General features: G+C 36.5%; 1 protein-coding gene across 1 annotated transcript in view; it reads left to right on the top strand.

Annotated features, from left to right (window-relative positions):
- The window catches only part of hcn4 (hyperpolarization activated cyclic nucleotide-gated potassium channel 4), a 60082-nt gene that overhangs the window by 28447 nt on the left and 12535 nt on the right, over positions 1–19100 (top strand). The window contains exons 3-4 of the mRNA XM_073815688.1: positions 6879–7040; positions 8437–8655. Coding sequence (XP_073671789.1) covers positions 6879–7040; positions 8437–8655 — 381 coding nt within the window. The remainder of the gene's footprint in view (positions 1–6878; positions 7041–8436; positions 8656–19100) is intronic.

Raw genomic sequence — 19100 nt, 5'->3', positions numbered from 1 at the left:
TGTGTGCTGTTAGACAAACATCAGATGAGAACAGATGAGAAATGTTCATTCATTGCCGTCGCTCTCCTGTGAGTGAATCCAGTTAGTCAGCGTGTTATTAAATTAAAGTCAAATGAAGGTTTTAATGAGTTGCTCCTGAGATCAGTACATGGTCTGGCTGAGACGGCTATCAAAACAAACTTCACTTTCAGCATCCCAGGGTATTTTGAGTCATTAATGAAGTGGATGTTTTTAGGAGCTGAACCACCTATGGCCCTCTGTTACAGTGATGCTTAACCGATTGGTTTATGTGTGAGTACAAAATTAGCATGAGGGATGAATCTGAAGGCACGTGTGGAGTTTTGCTAGCTGGACCATCTGTGTTTTATTGAATAGATGTAGGGAGTCCGTCCGTCTCTGTTGATATCGACATCTGGGATTGTTTTGATTTATGGTTTATGCTTTTGGATGGAAATGAAAGATCAATGATGACCCTGTGGTGCTTTACTGATAAACACTCAAGACTGGATGTGCAATAGTACAGATTTTGAAAATCACACTACACTGTTAGAATTACTAATCAGTTAGTCAATATTAATCTATCTGTTTATGATCATCTCCTCTGGACAGATCAGGTATGTTACTAAAGGTAAACTGGACAGTGTGGTTAAATTAACGGGATTATTACTTTTACTTAGTTACTCTGAGTCTGAAACATTCAACCAAGACTGAATGTGCTGAAACAAGCAGGTTTAAACTAGGACAAGACTAACGTGACATCTGTTAGATTTGATCTAAAGTTAATGTCGTCTCTCTCTCTCGCAGTTTTAATTTTCAATTTTAATTACCTCGGACAGGATTAGTTTTACAGGGGGACCTCTGAGAAAACCATGCTTCGGCCATGTCTGTGTTTTTCTTTCACAACCTTTTCTTTCACAAAAATTCCAGAACGATTTTAGGTCCTCTGAGAAATATAATACCGTCCAAATGTGATATCTGTATTTGCCAGCTATATCTTTTGAAAACGCGGTTCATTTTATGTTTTGGTCAACGTGGTCTACCGTAATGTCTTTACTAACGATAAAAAAATTGAAATCAAGACGAGCGTAAACTGTTAAGACTGGTCATTGTAATATCAGGTAAGAAACTCTTAAACCTTATTTTTATCCAATCCAAGAAATGGTTATTAATCATGATTTCTTCTTTTCTATGGGTTTATTATAAGCAGCCAGTTACATAAAACTGTGTTCACATAAAACACGTATGCTACTTTAGTAGGGTTTGTAGAAGTTATTTTGAGTAGTTAAATTCATTAATGACATGTTCTGTAATAATTTTAAATGTAAAGCAAAATTTCAAACATCACAAACACGCGTATCAGGGCATGTGATCTTCTGCAACGCCCAACACAAGAAACAGACACTCCCACCTCTGGAATAGCCTGAGAATTTTAGTCAACATAGTTTGAAAAACTAATCCTGTCCGAATAGTGCTGTATTAAGTAAGAAATAATGTATAAGCAGCAGGTTGTTATGGCACAAATAAGCCCCGACTGTGTTATCAGGACCCGACGCGAAGGGGGTCTTGTATCACACTTTAGGGTCTTATTTCACAATAACGATCTAAGCACATGGTCTAAAATACAAGGCACACAGTCTAAAGGGGTGTGTCCAAATACACTTTTGACAGTTTAACAATGGGGGAAATGGTTTGTAAAATGGTTGTCTAAAAGGTTATTCCTATTCTTGTAATGAGTAATGGGTGTGTTTTGGGTGTAACGTTCAATAAACCGACGAGAGTCTCATCTCTCATCCCCTTTAAAAGCCAGTTGAGCTTGCGCCAAGGCTAATTTCCTGTTTACATGGCGTGGTTTGTAAGCGGAAAAACTGTAAGCAGTCGGATGAGACGTTAAACCGAGGTCCTGACTCTCTGTGGTCATTAAAAATCCCAGGATGTCCTTCGAAAAGAGTAGGGGTGTGCCCCGGCATCCTGGCCAAAACTTGCCCATTGGCCTACTAATCATCCCTCATACTAATTGGCTATATCACTCCATCTCCTCTCCACTAATAAGCTGGTGTGTGGTGAGCGTTCTGACGCAATATGGCTGCCGTCGCATCATCCAGGTGGATGCTGCACATTGGTGGTGGTTGAGGAGATTCCCCCGTTCATATGTAAAGCTCTTTGAGTACTGAGAAAAGCGCTATATAAATGTAAGGAATTATTATTATAAAGAAGACCACCAGTTTAAGATTGATGTTAAAAATTGTGTTGTGTTTTATTAATTATAGTGGTTATTTGTGTAATTACAGCTTTGGTTTTCTTTAAAAGTGGTTATTTCAGTCATAGAGTAATTAGTAAAATTAGCTAATAATGTATGATGCATGATCTCTTTAATCTCAAAAAGGTTTTTGTAAGAATAACTTACAAAAAAGGTTGCGTAACAAACAGGAGATAAAGAATTTACAAACATGGTAAATGGTAAATGGACTGCATTTATATATGTGGAAGGGCATTTCAGCACTGGGACAGCACCATGAGTGTTTTGAAAAATATTACTTAAAAATGGTTCTCATCTCACCATATCCACATGTACAAAATCATCATATACAATAAATCTTTTGGGTACCCTTTAAAAAAAATCTAAATTAATGCAATATTAGCACTTTTTAACTCATTCCCCGTTAGCAATTTTTGTGATTTTCACAAAAGTTTCACAAAATGTTTTCCAGGAAAATGTTCTTCTATATAAACATACACTCTAAAAATGTCTGGGTTGTTTTTGACCCATATTGAGTAAATATTGGACAGAACATGTGCTGGGTTAAAAATAACCCAATGTTGGGTGGTTGTTATGCAACCATGGGGTATAATAACCCAGCAGTTGGGTTAAAATAATCCAGCTCGTGTTCTGTCCTATATTTACCCAATATGGGTCAAAAATAACCCAGACATTTTTAGAGTGTACAAATATATTAAATGAAAGTACAGACCCCCTGCTTTCAAACAGATGGGAAAACAAAACGTTTCATCCTATCTTCATTTGTTCTCTTTTTATAACCTCTTAAAAATGGGTAGGTTTTTTTAACATATTGAGCAAAAAGCTGAAATAATTGCATTTTTTGTAAAGGAATTTTGTTAGAGATCATATTCAGAACAATGATCAAAACAAACACAGAGTTTAAAATGTTGTTAAATTAGTTTTTGTTTCAGTTTTTTTACAGAATAACAGATTACCGCAAAAACTTATCAGTAAAGTGTCATTGGCAGGGTATTGTTTTCTCTTAATTGACAAGATAAATTGTCATTAGTGGGGAAAAAAATCTGCTTATTTACCAGGCTAGACATGAAAATGATAACTGCGCCAGGCTGAAACTAATAAAAACACTTGTATTGCGTATTGCACCGCATTGCGCCGGGTGTATGATAGGGCCTAAATCTAAATGTTAAGTGTATTTGAAGCAAAAGTATTTGAAGAACGTATAATACGTGCGGAGAGCATTCAGTTAATATCTCATATTTTGCGGTTTTTGCATGAGCTTCTCAATTCTTAATCTTAGTAATTGTAAGTATTCATATGTATGTGAATAGATTTTTTTTTGCTCTCTGTTTCTGTGATGAGATTCTGCAGTAATGAGTTGTGACTCCATCAATAATTCACATCCTTTAACATCTAGTTAATGCTACAGAGAACCAGTAAGGGTTCATCTGATCTCATGCTGTTTCTGAAGATCAGTCTGATGTTCTGTTTATCATTACTGTGTCCTGCCAGAGACAGAAAATGTTATTAAAGAATAGCATACAAACATTAATAATAACAGTGCCAGCAGGAAAGGACAACAGAAAGAGATTATTAATAAAAACATACAAACCTTTCAGGACAGACCTGAAGATCTGAGCCTGTTTAATGTTACAGGTACACTGAAAAAAATGATTCATTGAATTTACTCAATTTTTTAAGGTAAGTGGTTGCAATCAATTTATTTAAGCTACATTTAAACAAAAAAGATTAGTAAAGTAAAACAAAATGTAAAACTTTTGTTTAAATGTAGCTTAAATAAATTGATTGCAACCACTTACCTTAAAAAAATTGAGTAAATTCAATGAATCATTTTTTTCAGTCTTAATCATTTTTGTGTAAATCTTAGTAAATCTCTGCTTTCTGAATAATGTCTACAAATAGTATTTATCTTGTTTGCATCAGCATTACATAAATAAATCAGATCCAGTCATGATAAATCAATAGTTTACTTGATTACTTTAATTACTTTATAAATTATGTTTTCAAATTTGTTTTTGTTTCAAATCAAAGTTTACAATGTTAGTTTTGTGGCTCAAAAATCTTTAATGATGTTTGTTTGTGATTGTTATTAAAAAATACTGAGGAAAATGAAAAAAAGAGAAAAGTAGCTGAAACCCCAGCTGCAGAGGAAAGCGTAGACAATTTTTATGCCCTATCCACTTGTTTAGTCTGATGTCATGCAGCACTTCCAGATCCAACAGGGTAATAACAAAAAATCATGCTAATATACACTCGTATCATAATGCAAAACTAATTTCATCTCCATAAAAATTCTAAGATGAGCAGACATGAACTTATGGACTTGGATTTTGAAGAATTATTCATATATTTCTGTCTGTGATTCTGTGAGCCTGGAGACTGCTATGTACTCTGAGTTTATAAAATTTTCACTTAAATGTGTAATATGAAAAAAACATCTGTTTAAATAATATGCTTTACTAAAATGAGTGAATATTTTGATCTGGAAACAGTATTACTTCATGATTTAACAAGCGGTTTGAGAGGCACCCATGGACGAGAGAGATCTAAACAAACAGAGAAAGAGAGAGAGACTGATCTTGATTTCTAGGGCTTTATTTGTTTGACTAATAACAGGGCAGATGAGTGTCTCTCTTCACATAAGCTTTTAAAAGCTGTGTGTTAAAGTGACTCGAGTGGTTTTTAATAGGCACAGGTGCGTACCATGACATCAGACAGATTAAAGAGCTTTAAATTGTGGTGGCCATTAACACCCAACTGACCGCATGGGCGACTGTGGGCTTCCCAAGAGACACTTAACTTCAGGATTAAACAATCACACACTCAATTTTTTCAAAATTAAAAGGAACTTTATTGGCATGATTGTGTCACACTCACTAGCTGCGTTCCATTACCCTTCAAATTGCCCAAATTGAAGTAGCGAATTGAAAATGTGCCCAATTTTGCATAAACTTCCATATACAATTAAATACAACCAACGCCATGTTTTTTGGAATGACTTATCATGAGAACAAAATTAAGCTTTAGTCGCATATTATCAATTAATGGATGTCATCATTTCACAAAAGTTTTTGTCAACATTTAGAAAATAGAGCTAGTTCAGCGAAAAATCTGTAATGGAGTCGCAGCAACTGCGTCTTGGCAATCACTCACTATCCGCCTTTCTCACTCAGACTCTATCACCCTTTTTTCTCACTTCTTTTACACTCTTTCATTCTCACTCAGTGTCTTTCTCTTACACTCACTCAGCCTTCCTCACGAGCACTCTCTTGCTCACTCTCTCACTTTTTACACTCTCTCTCTCATCAACACTCTCTTGCTCACTACACACTCTCTCTCTCACTCTTTGGTTTTTACCCTCTGACACTATCTTGCTCACTCTCTCTCGGACTCATTTACACACACACACTCTTTCTCTCTCTCTCACTCTTTGGTTTTAACCCTCTCACACCATCTCGCTCTCTCACTCTTGCTCACTCTCTCACTTTTTACACTCTCTCTCACCAACACTCTCTTGCTCACTACACACACTCTCTCTCTCTCACTCTTTGGTTTTTACCCTCTCACACCATCTTACTCATTCTCTCTTACTCTTTACACACACTCTCTCTCACTCTTTGATTTTTACAATCTTACCCCATCTTACTCACTCTCTCTCACACTCTTTTACTCACTCTCTCTCACTCATTTACACACACACACTCTTTCTCTCTCTTGCTCTTTGGTTTTTACCCTCTCACCCCATCATACTCACTCTCTCCCACACTCTTTTACTCACTTTCTGTCACCAACACACTCTCTCTCACTCTTTGGTTTTTACACTCTCACCCCATCTTGCTCACCCTCTCTCTCTCTCTCTCTCTCTCTCTCTCTCTCTCTCTCTCTCTCTCTCTCTCTCTCTCACTCTTTTACTCTCTCTCACTCACACTCTTTGGTTTTTACTCTTCCACACCATCTTGCTCACTTGCTCTCGCTCACTCTTTTACACACTCTCTCTCACTCTTTGGTTTTTACCTTCTCACACCATCTTACTCACTCTCTCTCACACCCTTTTACTCACTCTCTCTCACCAACACACTCTTGCTCACTCTTTGGTTTTTACTCTCTCGACCCATCTTGCTCACTCTCTCTCACTCTTTTACACACTCTCTTTCACTCTTTGGTTTTTACCCTCTCACACCATCTTGCACACTTTCTCTCTCACTCTTTTGTCTCATTCTCTTACACTCTTTTACTCTCACTCAGTCTCATAAACACTTTCTTGCAAACTCACTTTCTCTCTCTTGCTCTCTTTCTGTTTGTCACAGAGGAGGAAAGCGACTGAACCTGTTCATTCTTGTTTTTAATTATTTAAATGAGCCGTTAGTGATTCAGAAAAGAAGCTTTGTCTCTTAAAGACACACACACACACACACACACACACACACACACACACACACACACACACTGAACACAACAGATTTTACTCTTTCATTTTCCAGATTTATTCATGTAAATGTATTTTAAACTGATTGAATTAAAATTCAGGAATGTACAATGTTGACTTTTAGTAGCATCTGAAGAGATAAAGGTTTTGTAAGAGTCCCTCTCATCTGATTTTGTGTCCCTGATTCTCTTACAGATCTTTCACATGACCTATGACCTGGCCAGTGCAATGGTGCGAATTGTCAACCTGATAGGAATGATGCTGTTGTTGTGTCACTGGGATGGATGTCTGCAGTTTCTGGTGCCCATGTTGCAAGACTTTCCTGCTGACTGCTGGGTTTCCAAGAACAAGATGGTGGTCAGTGTTCAAGCTATTAAATTATCATACTGTTATATCAGATTCTAGTCTTACCTCTTGTATTTCTTCAGTAAGGGATAAAGTTTATAGTTAGTATCTCAGATTGTGTTTTCTACAGATTTAATTCAGTATTACTCTAGATTTAATGGTTTTCTAGTGAGATGTAGTCTTTTGATATGCAACAAGAAAATCCCCATTGTCGTGACAGAAGAATTACTTGCTTCAGGTAAATACCAGAGACCTGAACTATGACCCTACATCAACCTCACGAGAGGGGGGGGGGCAAAATGGCCACTGTCTGTCAGCCAAAAAGTCCTCTGAGCGTCTGTGATTTATCACCAGGGTTTATTGATGGTCCCTGCGGCGGCTGGCTGATTCCCTGAGGGATAATTGATGGTGTGTTATTGCTCCATTGTTACGGTATAGAGCTGGGCAAAAAAATCGCCTGAGATTCTCATGCGTGTCTCATCAGAAGCTAGGCAAAATTGCATAACTATCAAAGGGGATTTTCTACGATCATGAACGCGATTTTGTCTAGCTTCTGGGAGAAATACAGTTGTGTGTAGTAAATGGCGCTGTCAAACATTATGTCTCTCTCACAAACAATTGAGTCCCTGCAGAAATGAGTCTGAATGCAATCTGAATGACAATATTGATTCCTCACAGACTTTCACACACATCCACAGGACAAGGACAATTTATTCACTATTTTAGAGACAGAGAAATTTCACATCTTTCTAAATAGCTGACCCACTTTTCACCGCTCTGATTTCTCTTTCATTTCCGGCTTCATTTGTCGCTTTTCATTTCGTGTGACTGTTTCTGAGTCAATTGAGATTAATATTCATGAGCTTTTTGCATGCGTTTGAACTTTGTTTTATGCACACATGTCTGAAAGAATTCAATCTTGATTATTTTGTCTGATGATATTCTGCAGCACATTATGGTACATAGCAAAGCTGTTGTTTTATCTGCCTTATTTTGTATTGCTAGCAAAATCAATATAAATGCATTTATGAATATTCCTTATGTATCCCATGTCTACACTGCAAAAAAATTACATATATCTAAAAATTCTTAAATCAAGATGTATTTTCTTGATGAGCAAACAAATCTTGAAGTTTTTTCTTAAACACTTAATTCAAAAGAAATTCAAGAAAACATTTCTTATCCCATTTTTTTTTTTTTGCTTGTTTTAAGCACACATGCACTTAAATTTTAAATTTTTTGTTTAAAAACTAGACTTATTTTCTTAGGTCATTGCTCATCAAGAAAATGCATCTTGATTTAATTTTTTTTTTATATTTTTTACTGAAAATACTAAGTAGGAAAGTCTACTCTTGAGGTTTGTAAGCTGTCTGTCATGTAGCCGTCTCTCTCTCTATCTCTTTATCAGAACGACACGTGGGGTCATCAGTACTCGTATGCCCTCTTCAAGGCCATGAGTCACATGCTGTGTATCGGTTATGGCATGTATCCTCCCGTCGGCATGACAGACGTGTGGCTGACCATCCTCAGTATGATAGTGGGTGCGACTTGCTACGCCATGTTTGTTGGTCACGCCACGGCGCTGATTCAGTCTCTGGACTCCTCACGCAGACAATACCAAGAAAAGGTGAGTGACAGATGAGAAAATAACTCAAACGACACAGGGTGCACTTCACAGGTGCATTACAAGTCATTTCTCTCACACTTGTGGTGTTTAGTCTTGTTTTCGATTTTGTAGAATAGTAGATCTGAATCTCATCTTTGCATACTAATGCGATTGTCACAGTTTAATTTAAAATAATGCACTTATAACAGCTGATAAATAACAAGACAACAATCTCAAGAGTGTTAATTTAATATCCACCCTCATATGAAACGTTTGCTGTGCTTCTTATTATCCCTCCTGTTTACTTGGGCAAATTATTTTACTGCTCACCCGAAGTATTAAAGTTTACTGTGTAACTCATCCTGCATTCAATTATACATCAGATCATGGATTATGGGGTTGTATCTGAAGGACACTTAGCTATCAGACTCATCAATGTTATCAAAATGTATTTACCCATGACATCAAAGGAGGAATCTGTGAAGATGAGCGTGTCTTAGTAACTTTAATGCAATTCACTGGCAACCATTAATAACAGGGTACAGTAGCACTGATGAAGCGAGTTTTCATATTCATATTCTTGTAGGTTTTCATTGCTGTACTACTCTGGTATTTTGTGTCCTTTGTTGTGGTCAGCTGGCAACAAACCTCAGGTTTGCTCCTAAATGCCATCATACCACACAACACGCCATCTGTTCAGAGACAAAGGGATGAGGAAACTAAGAGCCTTATAGAGATAGAGAAGATGAGGAGGGATGGAGATGGGTCTTTTGGTCCACTGAGTTCACACTTATCGAATAGTAGATGATATATGTATATAATTGACAATAGATGTGTTTGCATACATTTTCTAGGTATGGCTGTCACCAAAACCACAATCCCGTATTACTGCACTATGAACAAGTCAACCTGCAGATCATTGCGCTGTTCAAGTTGAATTCATGAAGCTGTGCCCTTCTACCTTTAAACTTCATAGATGTATAATAAAGGGGAAATAAATGACAACAAGAGTTGAGAAAGTATCTTGTTAGTCATACATTTTTCAAAATATGAAAAACCAGGCTAATTATATTTCGTTAAATCATGCAGTGAATGTGTGAAAGCCCTGAGCAAGCAAAATCAATCTGATGACAGAATTAGCGTCACCTGACACTAAATGCAGTTTTGAAGTTTACAATTTCTTTCATCAAATTGATAAACAAAAATACAAAGCACCCCTTTATACAATTGATCACTTGGCAAACATTTAAACCACTATAATAGCAATCTTTCAAGGTTTAATCTTTGTGTATCTGCAGCGTCTGCACCACAGATAAGCAAGTTGCAGTCAATGTAATGCTGGCGGCTTTATTGTGAACAGACTGAACACTTGACTTTCAATTAGACATAAATATGCTAGTTCTCAACAAAAACAATATGTGTCAAACATTATCAAAAGGATGATCATGTCTGACTGTTTCAGTACGTCTGTGTTATTACGGACATTCTGCTTTATTAACAGGCTTTTCATTCAGGTAAAACCGTATACCACGCTATTGAGACACGCAAAATCAAGGGGAAATTCCTTCACAGCGACTTCTGTAGCGCCAGTAATTCCTCAAATGATTTAGTGAATTGTGTGCTAAAATAACACATAACTTTATCAGAAGAGCAGATTTTCTTAGTAAATCCACCCTAAAGGAGTTTTATACTGTAGGAGGCATTCAGTATCAACAAGAGCATTACAGATGTCTCACAAAACTGAGAATTACTGCAATCTGCAATCTGACTTTTACAAGAAATTGTTCTTGTCTCATAAGGATGAAGATCGGAAACACTGAGGAAGAGAGTGAAAGAGAGAAAATAAGAGAAAGAGATGATGTGAATGTGAATGAAACACTAAACATATTTGAAGAGAAGTCCTGTCAGGTTTATAAAGCAACAACATTGATGCAGAACGGCAAAGTATTAGAAAAATAATTTACAATGAGCTTACAGCTTTAGATTCAGTGTTTTACTGTCATAGCATCACAGTCTGTGAGGTTTCCTGATTCAGTAAGCACGTGTGGCATGAAACAGGCTTCAGAAATGAACAAGATGTAAGAAAATCTCTGTGATATGTCTGTGTTTGAAAGCTTCTGTAGGGTAACACACATCCAGAGAGGTCAAAACACATCAGAATCAGACAAAACGCCTCAGTGGAGATCTGTAATCTCGCTCAAGGGTTTCTTAGCTCATGAAGCACACAGACTCTGGTGTTTGACATTGGCATCTTTAGATAACAGTATAGTGTTTGTTCAGACATTTAAATTCATAATGAGTGTTGTCTTTGGTTATTCATTTCATACATTGGCCTGGATACAGGACTGCCAAGTGGGTAAAAGAGGCATTTGGTGTCCCGGTGGACGTGGCCTCTGAGCTTCAGGTCAAATGGACATCCATTAATACAACACCCACCTGCTGCCATGGTAACGGACCTCACAATCCGCTGCATGCCAGCCTCCGTGAGTCAGGTGTCCTGTAGAGATGTTAACACAGTAAACACAGATTAATAAAGAGGAGAGAGGCTGGATGTGTGCTGGGCTTTCAGCGTTTTACTGTCAGAGAAGAAAGACTTATAGAGGGGTTTGTGTGTATTTAATAGACGGAGACAGAGCGAGTCAAACACAACACACATACACACCTGGCCGTATAGTTATTCTTTCAGACAGTAGCCTGTGGCTTTCTCCTCATCTCGGTGAAAAACAGCTGAAGTGAAGAGACTTAACCTGATAGAAACATCACAAACTACCCAGTGAGGTTTGTGATTGATGCATGTGACTCTAGGCTTGCAAAATTTTGGGAATTTTAAAGGCTGGAAACTTTCCATGGGAATATGGGAATTAACAGGAATTAATGGGAATAAACTTGGAATTTGAAAAAAAATTAAACATCATTTTGTTTTTTAAGCATAATTTGTTTATTATTATTATTATTATGCAATATTTAATGCAATTTCAGTTGTATGTCTACCCTGCACATTCCTCAGTCAAATGCACAAAGCACACTACTTACTGAGGCCACACCCCCTCAATATACTTACATCTTTCCATAACATGCACAGATCATTTCTTCAATCCTGCACACATAATAATGTCAAAATGTCCATCTTTGCATGTATTCATGTAAAATTATATACATTTGTTTAAAACTTCCTTGTGCTGTGTGTAAGCTAGTGTACAACAACATTATACCATTGTAAAGACAAACACACTGACTGAGAAAACATTTAGGTGAGATTATTAAAAAAAGTACCTAATAGCTACCCAAAAATTTGGACACATTACTATTTCTAAAAGAAATATCGTATGCTCATCTATCCTGCAATTATCTAATCAAAAATCCATCAGAATTCATTTATATTAGAATCATTTCTGAAGGATTTTTGATGTAATAAATCCACCACTTTATGAGTCTAAGTATCAGGATTCTTTCAAGACATGCATGTCTGCTTATGACCAAACAAAATGTTCATTTATGTTTATATATGATATAGTTTATTTACATTTCTCTACATTTCCAAATAATTCCTATACATTTCTGTTAAGTTTGCAATTTGGAATAGTTCCAAAATTCCCCAGATTAAGTTCCCATGGAAAGTTCCCCAAAAACTTTACTCCCCTTTTCAACCCCGTAAAACACACAAACACACATTTGATGTGAGTCTCACTAAAACACACCCAGGTCATATTTCAGCCCCTGTTAGGTATAAAATAACAGTAACACTGTGGTACTGAATATTAATGCGATCATGTTTATCTGTGATTTAGGATTAGTAACTACCAGTGGAAATCCAGGTTTACATTACTACATATTAAACATCAAATATTTATAGATTGGCTCAGATTGCGTCATTTTAAACAGCAGTTTTCATAAATTTATTTATTAGACGTACATAGTGTATATTTTTTTACTGTCATTGCCACAAAATATTTAATGCAAATCAGGCAATTTATTATTATTTGCTTATACCACGGGTCTGTTGAATGCTGTATTCTGATTGGTTGAGAAATGTTCCATGGGTATGCATTGTTTTTCGATAACCGCACACCTAACTTTTCAAATGTCTTAAAAATAGGCACCAGAGCAATGTTTGTGGTAACTGTGGTATAAGAGGAATAATTGACTACGGTCCTTTGAATTATTTGAAAATAATATCATATATATTTTCTTATAATTCAATGGCCCGTCGTCAATTATTCCTTACTTATAACACAGGCTTATCATTACTAAAAGTCAACAAAGTAGATTTGACAAAAGTCATGTCAGAAGAGTAAATCACACACCGATTCATTTTACAGTACAGTATGTTCATCCACAGCTGCATGTAGAGGAAATGAAGGAAAAGCTGAAAAGACGCTGGATGAAATTATCATGAGAATGAACAGCTATAATCTTCCATGAATAGAGCTTCTATTGTACTGAACCTGTGTCTGTCAGCAGCGGCTAATATTAACTTCATAAAGAGAGAGACTGGGAATAAAGGGAGGCACGTCAGAAATAGATACTGTGGGATTGGGATTATGAGCTGATGAGATATACTTCAGATGAATGAAAGCAACATTAAAGTTCACGCTGTTTCTGCTCATCTCAGTATTAAATCCTTCATACCTCTGAAGAGTCTTTAGTTTCATCAGATTTATAAAAGATAGCGATTGATTCCGGAAAAGCACGAAATGCTAACAAAACACAGACATTAGATGCAGTTTTAGTCGCCTGCGACTCATGACCCAGTTGGGACCGCCCAATTTCAATGAAATCCAGTGTTAAACACACATGTAAAACTCCACTGCTACCCCGGATAAACAAACTACAACGATTGTTTCCATAAGGCTGGCTTACTTGTCAAGTAACATCCAAAAACACTTTTGTGCCATTGTTGATTCTTGATATAAAACAAAGTTGTGGTGTGCAGTGATGTCTGTGACTTTTACTCAAAGGAATAATGCTAATGAGCGTCCTCGCTGTTCTCACTTTGATTGACGTGTGGGCGTGCTTTTCCGGGGAAGTGTCCATAAAAGGAATATGGGGTCACTGATAGGTAACGGTACCCATGTTTGAAAAAAACTTTTCGAAGCTTGTAGGAAAGAGGAGGCGTGAGAAATACTCCCTCATAAACACAATTGGACACTTTTTGGACACTTTGCATTTGTTTAGAATGAGGATTACAAATCTTTAACTGTGTTAATAAGTCAGAATGCATGAAAATTAATGTTGTGAAATTAAAGCTCATGTAATATTTTCACACGCACACATCTCTCATAACTCTTTGACTTGTGTTGATAGTCTCTGCAGAGGATTATGGGATATCTTGCTCTTGTTTGTTACCTTCTGTAGTTTCTCTGAATACATGTGTAGTGTCTCACTGTCACACCTCTCTTGTGTTTATATTCAGATGTGAACACAGCCCAGCGGGCTCCATCAGATTTACTGTAACGTGTCTGCTGTCTTGCAATATAAATGTGAGAATAAGGCAGGATGGTTATTTTCTCTCTGTCTGGATCTCTGTAACTAGATCTTAAATAGGAGATTGTTTTCACCTTGTGGTATTTCAGTAACTTTCCATATGAGGAATTGTTTGGGTGTAATCCTGTGTCAGGAGGCGGCTGTAAGAGCATTACAGACAGTCATGACAGGTTTTATTTTTGCTAAAGTTAAAGAGAATGAACTCTATCCCATCTAATCTAGTGAGACTCAAACATGCTCTTTAATTTCAAGTCTTGAAGCATCACACATTATAATCGCAAATCAAGAAACTTATCACCTTGAAATGATGCGGGAGAGTAAGAATACCAAAACTGTGTGGCACAAAACAAGGTTAAAAGAAGCTATTTTGAAATACATTTTGCATTTATGGCTGTATTAAGGGGTGATGATATTTTATTAGATTATTTTACACGGCGTTCTAAAATGCTTGATTGTGATTGGCCAGTCACAACATAAAGGTTCATTCTATTCAGATAACTACTGCTCAAATTTAATATCACACGATATGATATTATATTTATAAATGATTAAACCAAATAGTGTGTTGGTTACAATTGAACGTCTTGTTTTATCTTAAAACCAAAAGAAAACTAGTTTTCCTTACGGAAGGAATGCATTTGTTAAAAATTAGCCAATCATATATTTCAAATCAATATTTTATGTTCCTTACGTTACTTATGAGGTTATTAGCTGTGTAATAAGTGAAATAATGCACAGTCAGCAGGTTGTTATCACAAAATAAATCCCTTCTAGGGATGCGTAACGATTAATCGCAATTAATCTATAGCAGAATATAGCAGAAGTTTTTGTTTACATCATATATGTGTGTAAACTGTGTAAAATAAATATGTATATATAAATATGCACACATGCATGTATAATTTTAAGAGAAAAAAATATTTATATATTAAGTATTTATATTTATATATAATATAAATTATACATAAATATACAAATGTATATATACATGTAAACACTTCTAAAATATATACATGCATGTGTGTGCATTTATTTATACAAAGTTATTATACACAGTTCACACACATATATGATGTAAACAAAAACTTTTATTCTGCTATAGATTAATGTTAGTGTGTGTGCGTGCCCGCGCGCGTGCGTGCGTGCGTGCGGGTGCGCGTGCTCAGGCTTGTGTGTGTGTGTGTGTGTGTGTGTGTGTGTGTGTGTGTGTGTGTGTGTGTGTGTGTGTGTGTGTGTGTGTGTGTGTGTGTGTGTGCGCGTGTGTGTGCGCGCGTGTTTTGACATTCAGCCTCAAATGTGCTAACAAGAAATTCCTGCCTGTCCTTTCACTCCACATCTTTAATTAACACTTGACAATTAAATGCATCTCCTCTGATAAATAAAACTTAATTATATTCCACAGAGCAGATGATGTCCATTGAGACACTGCTCCATCATACCACACTGTAAAAAATGACTTTCTTACTTAGTATTTTTGTCTTGTTTTCAGTACAAATATCTAAAAAAAAAAATTAAAACAAGGTGTATTTTCTTGATAAGCAAAATGAACTAAGAAAATAAGTCTAGTTTTTAGACAAAGAGTATACAATCTAAGTTAATTTGTGCTTAAAACAAAAGTCCGCAAATGTTAACGTTAAGAACATAAACAAAGAGTTTGAATATTTTTCGTATTTAAAACTTGACTCTTCTGTAGTTACAGTGGCCCTCATTTATCAAAAGTGCGTACACCAAAATTCCAGCGTACACCTGGCGTACACCCAAAACCACGGTGACTTTGAGATTTATCAATATGGACGTTGGCGTACGGCACGCTCAAATCCTACGCCTGCTCAGGAGGTGGTGTACGCACATTTTGAGTTAGTGCAGAAATGCGCAAACACTTCCTAACACCACAAAACGCACTGACAAACTAAAATATATGATATATTATGACCCACTGTAAAAAAAACATAATAATTACAAACTTCAGTGTTTATTTTTATGCAACATGGACTTCAATGTTTAATTTGAGAGACTTTACCAAAGCATTTGATTTGTATGCATATGTATTCCTTCAGTTGAGAGCCTGGGCGCTTTACCTGACGTTTCAGGGCAAAGCATGTGAGCGGAGCGGAGCCTTGAGCGGTGCGGTAATATTACCATCAAAGCGCCTTTCTAAAAAGTCAGCTCGCTCAGCACCGCTCGTTGAACCCAGAACGCCCTTTAATAATTTGCTAGTTCGAGAATCTGTAAAAACGTCTAGCAATAAGTTGTGGAATTCAAGCCTTATACAAAAATGTAAAGTAAAAATCAAAGTTAAGGTTGGACAGGAAGAAAACATTAAAAGGAAGTGCGGAGAGACTGTAAAAGTTAGCAAATATTCATCCTGGAATCTGAAGCGGCACATTGCAAGAAAGCACAAGGATGTGCTACGAAAACATGGTAATAATGCATCAAAAGGTAAGCTAGTTACATACCATTCGATGATAAATAAATAGCTACACATGAATAGGTAAAGTAAAATGTTTGTGTTGAATGGAGCCATAAATCCGATCATGATGACATGCGGACAAAATCATGGCCACGAACTATCTTTTATGCTACATTATGAACACTTCTTTTTCTTATTTAGTCTAAAGTTTGGCAATAAATATAAAATTCGTTCCCAATATTCAACAGTTTGTTCCTTGGGATTAATTATTATAATATTTCGTCATTACTATTACAATTATTATTACTTCAAATTATGAATTAGCCTAGTAAAACATGTGGATGTCGTGGAAACAAATTGTTAATTTGAATTATATCCGGAGCTCCGTATGAAACTGGATCTTAGCTAACAAACAACTGTATGTAAATACAGAAAAACACACTATAAAAGTTACTACATCATTTTAAAATATTATTTTAAAAAAACTTAACCGAACCATTAAGCAGACATATAATTTAGATGTAGGCAACAGTAAATAATAATAATAATAAATAATTATTATTCTAAATATCAATTAAGCGTCATTAATAATAAAAATAATAATACAAATATTAAAAAATGTCATGCAATTATTAATGTGTCTTTAATCCCGCTCTTTAAACTCCCAAATAAAACAATTTTGTTTCTTTCCACTTCCCCGGTTTGTCTTCTTTGCCGTCTTCCATGTGTCAATGTCGTAAAATGAGGGCGTGGGGGAGGTGGAGACTTGAATTTATATGGGCTTGTTATTCTAATGACGCTCGTTTTCGGCCGCGGCATTTATGAAGGGCAGATATTGCGTACACCTGAATATCAACGGTACGCACAGTTTCATAAATCAGGCGGTGAGAGGAGTGTAAGCATAATCTTACGCCAACATATACGCCCGTTTCTACGCAAGTATGATAAATGAGGGCCAATGTGTACTAAGACCGACGGAAAATTAAAAGTTGCAGGGTTCCCACGGGTTGTTCCCTGAGAGGGGAACGAGATGCTGCGTCTCCCTTGCCATACTTCCTGCATCATTGTAACGCCGTCTTTGGCAATATTTCAGATAGTGATATACTTCCTGGCTCCCGCGTCACCCTGTCTTTGTCGTTAAGCCTCACCATTGGTTGAATTTGATATACACATTCATACGCACTTACCCCTGGAGGCGTCCCCAAAGTGTCACCGCAGTGACGCAGCGCGAGTTCCCTCAAAAGGGAACTGTAACAATGTATCTTTAAAGGTAACACAATGTAACCTTTTAGTCCTTGAATTTGAGGGTATTGGACCTGGAAAGTCCTTGAAAGGTCCTTGAATTTAAAGTTAAATAAGGTGTGGAAACCCTGAAGTTGCTGGCGTAAAAATCAAGGACTTTGCTGTCGTAACATGGATGCAGAAGGCGCAATGATATTACGCACTTCCCGAAAATAATCTCCTTGGTATCTTTCAATAGCTGGGGACTATTTTCAGGCACTGCATAATATCATAGGCTATGTAGGAGCGAGGAGACGAGGTGACATATTGAGAAGCACTCCTTGTGTTGTTGAGCTGCAACCAACACAACTCCGTGTTGTGTTTTCTGACCATAACATCAAGCCGTGTGTTTTGGTCTAATTTACTTTTTTGTTTTTACTAAATTATGATACAAATCAATTTTATGAGTGGCAAGAAGAAAATGCTACAGAGAGGAATCTGTAACTTTATATCCACACAGCAGACAAATCACATAAACCAGATGAATCTCGTGAAGACAGAAACATCTGGCTGTTGTGCTGTGCTTTCATGCGCAGTGGACTCTATAGAGCGCAGTCACAGCCTGTCATGCAAATTCATCAATTCCCCTTGATCCCGTTCACGCGGTAACCTACTGTAGCCATGGATACCGCTGGAGGATGCTGGCTTATGATGCTTGGCATCTTTATCAAGAAAAGAATCAAACGGATCAAAAGAAAACAATCATTTTCATTCATATCAGTGGCATGATTTGTAACCTAAAGCCAACAGAAAATATACATTTCACATAATACACACACCTGGTATTGTGTGCATAGTGCATTAAACTAGAACAGAGGTAAAGTTATAAGACAGAGAGAGATTTTTTATTTATCTATTATATATATGGGAAACATTTAAACAAATGTTACCTCACTATTTAAAAAAAGAATTGATTGACTTATTTTAGACAAAAACTGTATAAACTTCAGATGACGGACTCAGATCAGAAAGAGCCAAATCATTGAACAAATGATCAGATTGGTGTGAATGTTGACTTACTGAAGATGAATGTCTAATAACTAAATATCCTCAGATTATCTCTGTGTAATTTATTTTCATTTGAATCTGTGAGCTTCATAAATTAGTTTGCGTTCATAAATAGAAGCATTTAGTGATTAGAAGTGGTCGGTGTGTGTGTGTTTGTGTGTTTTTGTTTGTGTGCATGTGTGTGTTTGTTTCTGGTCACTCAAAGGAAAACTCTGCAGTATTTTTGCTGTTGATTATGAGTGTTAATGTCATCGGTCATGATTAACCCAGAATTTGGCTGAAA

The sequence above is a fragment of the Paramisgurnus dabryanus genome, chromosome 9 (assembly GCF_030506205.2).
Source record: "Paramisgurnus dabryanus chromosome 9, PD_genome_1.1, whole genome shotgun sequence".
NCBI classification, from domain to species: Eukaryota; Metazoa; Chordata; class Actinopteri; order Cypriniformes; family Cobitidae; genus Paramisgurnus; species Paramisgurnus dabryanus.
This window is presented reverse-complemented; position numbering and strand designations above follow the sequence as displayed.